The 9,894-nt window shown below is 36.1% G+C and overlaps 1 protein-coding gene across 1 annotated transcript in view; it reads left to right on the top strand.

Moving 5' to 3' along the window:
* Positions 1–4,575, top strand: part of Znf385d (zinc finger protein 385D) — a 354,050-nt gene extending 349,475 nt beyond the window's left edge. The window contains exons 6-8 of the mRNA XM_004634180.2: positions 1,003–1,181; positions 2,198–2,299; positions 4,297–4,575. Of these exons, the coding sequence (XP_004634237.1) occupies positions 1,003–1,181; positions 2,198–2,299; positions 4,297–4,530 (515 nt within the window). The 3' untranslated portion in view covers positions 4,531–4,575. The remainder of the gene's footprint in view (positions 1–1,002; positions 1,182–2,197; positions 2,300–4,296) is intronic.
* The last annotated feature ends 5,319 nt before the right edge of the window (positions 4,576–9,894 follow it).

Genomic DNA, 9,894 nt, shown 5'->3' with positions numbered 1-9,894 from the left:
CCCCAGGATGGTTTCTTCATTAACATTCTGGTTCTAGAAGACTGACTCATAGTTCACAAATAAAGGATTTTTTTCAAATATTTTCAGAACTAGCCAACAATACAAAAAATATAAATAAGAATCTGAAATTGCTAAATGAGAATTTAAAAATCACTAAGTAAGGAAAATAAAAAAGTACTTATCAACTTAAAGAAAAAAGAAAATTTAAGTAAATTTTGAGGAAAAATTGCTTTCATGAACTATGTATAATTATGGTGATCTCAAAAGTTACATTTAAGGTTGATAAGTGGAGTTATAGTAATGATGGATAGCAGCCTGAGTATGTTAATGGTTTACTAAAAGGATGCGTGCTGATTTGTAGGGTTTCCACTTGGCCTGTGAGTCCACCCTCCTCTTCTCTGACACTTGTTTGCAGTTACAGTGACATCGCCTAGCTATGTGGGCTCTACTGTCCTCATGTGACTGGGTTTTCAGTCATTAAGATCTCTTTGACTATTACTCTACTTCTTTGAACCTAAAACACATACACTAAAAAGTTTTCTTGTATTCTGTTTAGAAAACTGGAACACAACATGTACCACTTCTGTAAATACCCCAGATTTAAACTGATTGCATTTGTTACACATCATCTGAGCTCTGTCTTTAGCAAGTAAATCACTTTTCCTCATCACCTACTATTTAGGTCTTATTGTCATCAAGAGGAAATGAAACAAAGGAGCACCTATTTGTTTTTACCTCCAGGTTGTCAAATTTTAGTTACTATATTGATAATTCTTACTTGTAACTGGGAATATTTTTTCAAATGAATAATTTAAAATGTTAGATAACAAGAGGGTATTGTTACAGTCTGTTCTGTGAACACACTTCAGCCATAATCTCTAGAATAACAGTGCTTCAAGGCCTCAAAGTTTGTTACACTGTTTCTTAAAGGTATATATTAGCAGAGACTCCTCTTTATTTTGTTTCATTTCATTTTATTTTATATTTTTTATATTCCTACAGGTACTAAGCACAAAACAATGTTAGAAGCACGAAATGGAAGTGGGACTATCAAAGCTTTTCCTCGGGCAGGAGTAAAAGGCAAAGGACCTGTCAACAAGGGAAACACGGGCCTGCAGAACAAAACATTTCACTGTGAAATCTGTGATGTGCATGTGAACTCGGAAACACAACTTAAACAGGTAGGTAACACCAGTGTGAGAATGAGAGAAAAAATTAGGGACACTATTATAACCAAAACATTTGTGCTTTTATTCTTTCTTTTAATTTCTGACTTTTTCCCTCATCCATTCATCCATCCATGCATTCTCCTACACATTTATCTTCTATTTTGTGTTTTTGTATATGTATTAATATTTCACTTTCTGGGGCAATAACTAAAATGCAGTGGCTTCTAGGACAGTTTGTAAATTGTTGGTAATGAGTTTTCACTATTATATGTAAATATTGGGAAGGTGAAGATTATCAGATGTTTTCTTTGCAAGGTTTCTTACTCAAAAATATTGATATTAAGAGATCAATTCACAGTGTTATATTTTTATCTTTTAGATATTGCACATCACAGATCACTTTGTCTTATGCCATTTTTTTGTTGTCTATAATTTGTCTTATGGTGCTATACTATATTTCTGTGGCCACCTGCTAAAGATATGCCTAATCATATTGCATTCATGTGTGTTCAGAGTTGAATAAGCATCTGAAGAGATCATTTGTACATTTACAACTAAAATGCCAGCTCTTATACTATGTTATATTTTATATGCATATGTATTATAGTTTGCTGATTTTATGTACCTTAGTTATTTACCTTTAGAATTGAAGAGGTTGACATTTGGATATACAAATGTAGTATGGAAATAAAACCATGCCTGCCTGGGCATCTTTGTTTATTTGCACATAAAATTCCTTTAGACATTTCTTTCCTTTGTAAACACTTCTAAAAATGGAGATGTGTGCAATCATAAGGCAAAAGAGCTGGAGCAAAAGATCCTTTTATCTGATAAAAATACACTTAAGTGGACAGCATAAAAATAGATCCTCCAGGCACCAGAATCCAAGGGCAGAAGTGCGTGTTCTTTTATTTTTGTCTTTCTGCAACTTGCATAAAATAATTACTATCTTTTTCTAAGTTAAATAGTATTTTAGATAATTTGGGGGATGAGTTTTTAAAACTGTCATTTTTAATTGCTTTTAATAGCACATTAGCAGCAGAAGGCACAAAGACAGAGCTGCTGGGAAACCCCCCAAACCTAAATACAGTCCCTACAACAAACTACAGAAAGCAGCGCATCCACTGGGGGTGAGTGTCCTTCTGGTTTGCCCGGACATAATATGCTGTCTTCAATGACTCACAGCCTACTGAACTTGTTTTTTGTTTTGGTATATGCGTATGGGGAGGAGGGGGGTTCCTACATGTAATAAATAGAATGTCCCTAAGAATTCCAACTCATTTTTGAGTCCCGCCTCTATTCCATGAAGGGATTATTCATCTCATAATGTGTTTCAGTGTTTTGCCATGTTTAACAAAAATCTAATGTTCTATCTCTTTGAGTTGACTTCTGTTTTATCACAGAGCATAGTGGAAGAAAAAAAGCCACATCTTGAGCCTAGTGAATAATTTCATTGAAACTGGTCATGCCATTAGTGAACATTTAAAGAAGGTCTGAGAAAACAAATTCTTGAATTGCCTTTATAATATATTTAAGAGACAAAGTGTTAGTGTTATTGATAGTATCAATACTTTTGAAGTTTTAAAATACAATTCCAGACCGGGTGTGGTGGCACACCACTGTAATCCCAGCACTGGGAGGGAGGCTGTGGCAAGAGGAATGCCTCAGGTTCGAGTCTAGTTTGGGCTACATAGTAAAATCAAGGTCAGATTGAACTATAGAATAAGACCCTGTCTTGAAAAAAAAAGGAAAAAAAATCCAGAAAAAAAAAACAAATCTAATGTACAATTTCAGTATACGGCTGTTTTAATTTAATTATTCATGTAAGGATACTACGTAAAACCTTTGGAAATCATCCTGAGAAATGCCTCTCCCCATTATGCTAAAGGCATTGGGTAGCTCAGAAAGCATAGCAGTGTAATATCCTGACCTGGATGTTTGGTAGAGATCAACAGACAGTCTAGGAAAGCTTCTGACCCTGTATGATAGCTTTGAGGGACATACACTTTTCTTCTGCAGGGTCACCACTGCCCTCATAGAGACCCAGCTCCCCGTGAAACAGTAGGAATAGTCGCTCTATAGCATACACCACGCTATACTCTGTGAAGCATATTTCCTTCAGATAGATCTTATTAATAACTGCTGCTAGTGTGTACAGCTAACATATGAAAATACAGTTATAATAAAATTCTAGTCATCTACTATGAGACTCCACTGTATGTTAACCCAATTAACTTTAGTAGGATTCCTCATTTTATGAAAACAAAGTGACTTTAATCATTTCTACAAAAACAATTTTAGCTGCAGTGGAAAATGGTGATTTCTTGTGCAGAGCTGATATTTCAGTGCCACTAGTCACTGCCTTGAATGTGTTCTCTGTCTCCTTCCCTCCCTCCATCTCTCCTTCCCTCTCTTCCTTCTTCCCTCCCTCTCTCTGTCTCTCTCTCCAGCTTTGACAGTCAAGTAAATTGTTACTATCAAGACTCTAAACTTACCTTTTTAATTATCAGTGTGTTACTGTTTCTTTAAGTAGGAAAATTCTCTCCAGTGAGAACAGATATCTTGCTAATGTTAAGGCTTGTAGGCAGAGGATGAGCTAGTTTTGTAGAATAAGACTGAGAGAACATTATAGCCATTTGCTCAAAGAAAAAGAGGAACATGTCAAAATTTGGAAATTTTTGAAAATAAGTTTTCTTTTCCATTGAAGATGAATTTTTCGAGCAGTGCATCATACTACAGGAAGCTACATGCTTGTACCCCCCAGTTTACATAGTTGGACAGTCTGATTTCACAGATAGTAACGAGTCTCTCTAAAATTATCTGCTTCTTAATAGTGACTGCACATGTAAAGAGTGGTATGAAAGTTTCCTATGCTTTTTCACAATGAATATTTGCCCCTACAAGAATAATTTTGAACATTCTTTGTAGATCATTGTATTTACATTCTGTCTCTTCCAAAGAGAAAATTCTCTATACTTTCTATTTTCTTTGTACAATACAAAAGTATGACCTTGTGTTTACAGCTGTTGACATATTTTTCAACCTGCCTATCAGTTTGAATACTAAGTAAAAATTTAAAACCTTGTGTCCTCATCTTTTATTTATTTATTTTATTTTTTCTTTTCAGGTAAAACTAGTATTTTCAAAAGAACCTTCAAAGCCATTGGCTCCCAGAATTCTTCCAAACCCATTGGCAGCTGCAGCTGCAGCTGCTGCTGTGGCTGTGAATTCTCCCTTCAGTCTCCGAACTGCCCCCGCAGCAACCCTGTTCCAGACCTCTGCACTTCCGCCAGCACTCCTGCGGCCAGCCCCTGGACCCATTCGGACGGCCCACACTCCTGTGCTCTTTGCTCCCTACTGAATTCCAAACAGGAGTTATTGTACTGCAATAATTTTTCAAAACACACAACAGAAAAGCAAACAAAAGAGAACTATGCAGTGTTTATTTATAGTTTAAAGTACATATGAAGAGCCAGGACTTTTGATAGCAAATTGAAAAGATTATTAAAAGAGGGGGAGGGGGTTGGGCACGGGAGGGAGTGATATTTTCTCCAAAATTTAAGCATTCCTCTTGAACATTGTTTTAGAAGTGATCTCCAGCATTGACTCGTAGTGGCATCCAGACCTTCTGAGCCTTTGTGACTGTGCTTTGGGCACCTGTCTCCCCCTGCATTGTCTTTCCTGCTTTATGAAACAACTACACATTGTTTAAGGGCATTAACTGGTTCCAGTGTATATAAAATAATTTACTCTGTAGATTAAAATAATGCAAAAATGGAAAAATGTAACACACACACACACACACACACACACACACACACACACGCAACACTGTGAATAGTAGTACCTGCGCTGGTCCTCTTGCTATGACAGCAGTTACTGGGTATTTATCCCAACAAAGTAGATACAGTAGATGTCTCGTAAAACAGTAGTGCTGTGTCTCAATCTATGCCATTAGGATTTAAAGAACTGTAAAAGGTAGAATGAACAACTTTGTCATATAAGTAAGCAGTAAAAAAAATAAACACCAGATGGTGTCATGGAGGCCTTCCCTCCTGTCCAGCTTGGAGTAAGAACAGGGCTATACTATCAGTGGAGAGGCATTAATAAAGGTTAATTCCTTATTGCATACTAATTGCCCACCCGGAAGAAGTATTGCTGGAAACAGGGAACTGTTTGTAGTGAGTTTATGTCTGAACACAGGCAAACCCATGTATCATGGGTGTTTAAAGAGAAATCAGTACAACCATTCTGTTTCAAAGAGCAATCATAACTTCAGATGATCTTTCATCTTTGAGATGATATGATATAAAAATCTTTCATGTGAGTACATATCTTATAAACAGAGACTGTTGTATCTCTGCAGTATTCCCTTTATATCATACCAGTAGGCTTGTCTCAAAGGTTTCTGCTTTAACTATGATGGCAGAATAAAGTGTTAACTATTATTGTTGGTTTATGAGTTTTAAGATTTTCTACTGACATGATATAAATATCTAAATACTAAGAACCATAACAAACATAAATCTGAATTAATTGCACACCAATGATATAATGCTAAAAGGTACTGGTAAGGTCCACTTTTTCTCTAGTGGAGTTGTGAAAATATTTACCCTAAAGCTGAAAGGAGTTAATGTTTTACCTTTAAAACAAGATTTATCAGGGGTATATATAAATATATGTATATTGTATATATGTTAGAAAGAGTAAGAGAATAACTTATAAAGAGAAAAATCTATATAAAATAAATCTATAACCATTCAGTGTTACATGTTATCATTAAGTTGGTAACAAATGGCATAAAATAGCTGTGCCTTTAATTTGAGATAAAGGCTATTTGCTTTTTCCCATAGAAAGAGAACATATACCTATCATTATGATGGGGTTTGATACAGCCAGTCTGTTGCATTATTAAGAACAACAATACTCAAATATAAAGCAAGTAAAAATAATATACAAGTCAATCCTATGTGACTTAGGTTTAGAGAAAAATTATTTTTTGAAAAGGTTTTGTAAAGGCTATTTAAAATTGTAGGGAAGGGCTGGGCATAGCCTTCCTGAAATTGCTCTTATCTAAACTATGGTGACCTGCAAAGAGGTATAAGGAATCAAGGCAAAACCATTGAAGAGATGCATATTTAGCATTTGTCCTTTTATATTTAAGAAACATCCATAGCGTGCTTGGTGCTCAACATTAAACATGGTCTTTGGAGTACTCCTCCACGTTCTAGCTGTAGAAGTTTTTCATGCCAATGTATGTTGAAGGTGGTTGGCTTTCTATATTTTTGTCAAACAGCCAAAACAAAACAGAAACAAGCAAAAAAGAAAAGAGCAAAGAAGGAAGGAAGAAAGGAACAGGGCAGGAGAGAGAATACGAAAATATTTTTCAACAATTTTCTAGTAAGAAGAACTCAAGCCATGCCTTCATTACACAAATTGGCTAGCATTAATATCTGCTTCTGAAAGTACTATATCTGGTGATTGTGTGTTTTCCAGTGTCCCTGCTATCTGAGCAAGTCTATCTGCCTTCATTTTCTTTTCTTTCCTTTTGTTTTCCATTTCTTTCTTCCTCCAACTCCCTTTTTTTTTTTTTTTTTTTTTTGGTTTCCCTACAGATCCTGCTAGCTAGTCCAGTCAGGTGAATATGAGTTTGTTACTCTAGGCTCTGTGTCCATGCCATTTGACCATCTTGAATTTTCCTTCCTTTTCTTACAGTATGAAATGTTTTGCTCTTTTACTATATTCATCCATATATACCTGCTCTGCATCTGATGAAGTCTCTTTTTCTGTTGAAGAACTTGATGTTAACTGATGCAGTGTGCTTTTGTTGTCCTTCCCATTTTCACCAATGTGAATGAGCCAGTCTGGTAGAAGTCAGGGCCTGTGGATACAGAGTCCTGGGTCATAAGGTGTTACTAACTTTAGTGATTTGCTGGGAACAAACAATCAGCCATACTTTCTTCATCAGCCATATGAGAAAACTCAGAAATACCTGGATCCCTTCTGCCTCACTTCGCTATGGAACCATTTCTGTTTAAATGGTCTCTTAAATTGTAGTTGTAAACATCAATTGTCTTTTATTCACTACCTAATAAAGGATGAAGCCTAACTATAGAATTTACAATGGATTCTCTGTGAATTGTTTTTTCCTACTCTACCTATTTATCAAGATAGGTCCAATATGCATTATAGCTCAGACTGCTATAAAGATATATCCTTTCCCCAAAGGACCCTTTTTCATGAATAAAGATTGACAATTCAGATTGGTCAGCAGTGGTGCTGTGAAAGTCCCCAAAGGCAGTGTGAATTTATAGTCATACCTTCTCCTCCATGCTTCACACCCATGGTAAGGAAAGTGACAGAGTAAGCGTCTTTGGTTTCATTTGAAACAAATATAAATGCATTACAAGATCCAAGAGCCTCCGGAAAAAGCATTGTTTTACCTCATCCAGCTCTTCTGGAGCAATGAGAAACAGTGGTTGAGGAGTAACTGTCTTTTTCTTCTGAGAAAACAAGTGTCCACATATGACAAATTACATCTTTCACTTGAAGCAGTTGTTTTAGTCACATAAACATTTGGTTTTTAGCAAGTTCTATCACTCTGGCTACCTCTGAAAGATGGCTATCTTAGGTATTATTGGATTCTCCCACTGTTATCATCAGCAGAGATATAATTTTGTTGGCAAGAAACTAAGAGAGACTATACTCATTTGGAAACTTAAAGGAACAGGAAATAAATCATTGAATTAAAATTTAAATGCAATGAAATTTTAAAGATAAGATCAAAATATAATGTGGATGTCCACTTACAAGTTTCTAAGACACAGAATCTGTATGTAATATACACAGATATTCAATTTTACTCAAAATGTTAATTTCTTTATTTTTGTACCCATGTCATTCAACTTTTCTGAAAAATTAACATCACAAATATAAAAGATGACTGAAGTAGTCTAAAAGCTTCTGCCATTCAAGTGACTGTATAGAGCTACCTTTATGTACATAAACATACATGCATTGTACTAATAGGTGTACACAGGAAATCAGCATGAAACCGTGGAGAAAGTGATGAGCCTAAAAGTGAGTTTACTGTAGACTTTTCTCTGAGGAATGGGCTAAGTGCAAATAGCTGGCTAATACATTGTCCTTAAATTCATCAATGAATAAAATGGGCAAGGCTGATTGAACGCTAAGATGGCTTAACACTTCAGCACTTAAATGTGATTTCTCACATATTTTCAGGAATGTTTTTTGTAGTGAAAAAGAACAGATACTATTCACTTTGATCAAGAAAACTGCTGTTTTCCTTTCTAACTTGAGAATACATGGCACAGTAGATTATCTACTCAATCAAAATGTACACGTCCCTAGTTAATATTGAAGTTGCTAATTCACTTGTTATTAGTAGACTCCCATCAAGGTCATTTAAAATATGCTGTCTTTCCTTTCCTAATCTGGATTAATAAAGTCAGAACAAGATGAGAGCAATACAAACCTGGCCATGGATGTGGGTGGGAGCAATAAATACTACATTCATCATCCTGTAGAAGTAAATCTCACTTAGGCCATATCTGATTCTGCCCTGAGATGGTGGGTTTTAGCTAATAGCCTCTTTAGTAAGACCAATTCTTTCACAGAAAAAAATATCAGCTGCACAATCTTGATATGCTGTAAGAATTATTTGAACTAAGTCCTAAAACCTAATCTTAATAACTCCTACTGGTTTTGTTAAGCAGAGAGATTAATTTCTGATGCATCTCTCCTGGTCTTTGTATTGCATGGTTTAATTACCAAAAAAGGTTTCTGTCAGGAGGTAGAATCGATCCTCTACATGGCATATCTCCACTGCCTCCCTGCTAGTTCTGAGAGGAGTTTCAGAGCTTCAGCGAAAGATGGATATGTTTATCATTCTCATGTGGCCTACAAGGTTGTTACTTCCAGGAATGAATTTATAGCTCACCTCAGTGATGAATTGTGGTTGGAAAACAGGGTTGTACATGGGACAAACCTTATAAATGCTAATTGTTTCAAGTCCAGGTGAATCATGAGAGGTCACAGGGTTTAAAAACTTCCCTGAAGAGATCATCAGTGGTCAGGTGTGAAAGGACTGAGGAAGACCTCCAGTTTGAGGTCTCCTTTGCTCTCCTCAGAGATGGAAAGCCAACCCTCCTAACTGGCTGAGCTGACTCTGGATACTGCGGGCTAGGTCTGAAGTCAAATCTGAGCATTAATATCAATGATCAAGCGGAGTATCTCAGAGTTTGATCTAGTTAACTAAGACCATATAGAATTGTGTCATGCCCCTTTATGAAGAAAAGAACTGCTTCAAATGTAATTTCCAAAGAATAGAACTGCAATAATTTCACAAGTGAAGAAATATAACTACAAATAATGAATTGTATAGTGAATAACTGTAAGATTAATATATACAGAACAGTGGCAAATGCATATCTACTGTCTGTATAGATATTGATCTTTCTTCCTTGACCCAGATGCAATGTCTGGGTTAGGGCTATCAATTCAGTCTTTTATGCAGAAGTACCAGATTCCAATTGTTGAGACCATAACTCTTGATCCTGGGTGACCACAGCCACCCCTGCCACCCGCTTACCTTCATGAATGTAACCATTTTCATCTGTGAAGAGGACCAGTTCAGCATCAGGCAAGGGGATGTCAGTCAGGTCTTTGAGGCCCCGTGATCTTTTTGATGGTGGAGAGGCAGTCG

The sequence above is a fragment of the Octodon degus genome, unplaced genomic scaffold, assembly GCF_000260255.1.
Source record: "Octodon degus isolate 3935 unplaced genomic scaffold, OctDeg1.0 scaffold00059, whole genome shotgun sequence".
Lineage (NCBI taxonomy): Eukaryota > Metazoa > Chordata > Mammalia > Rodentia > Octodontidae > Octodon > Octodon degus.
Note: the sequence above shows the minus strand (reverse complement) of the source record. Positions and strands in the feature narration are given on the sequence as shown.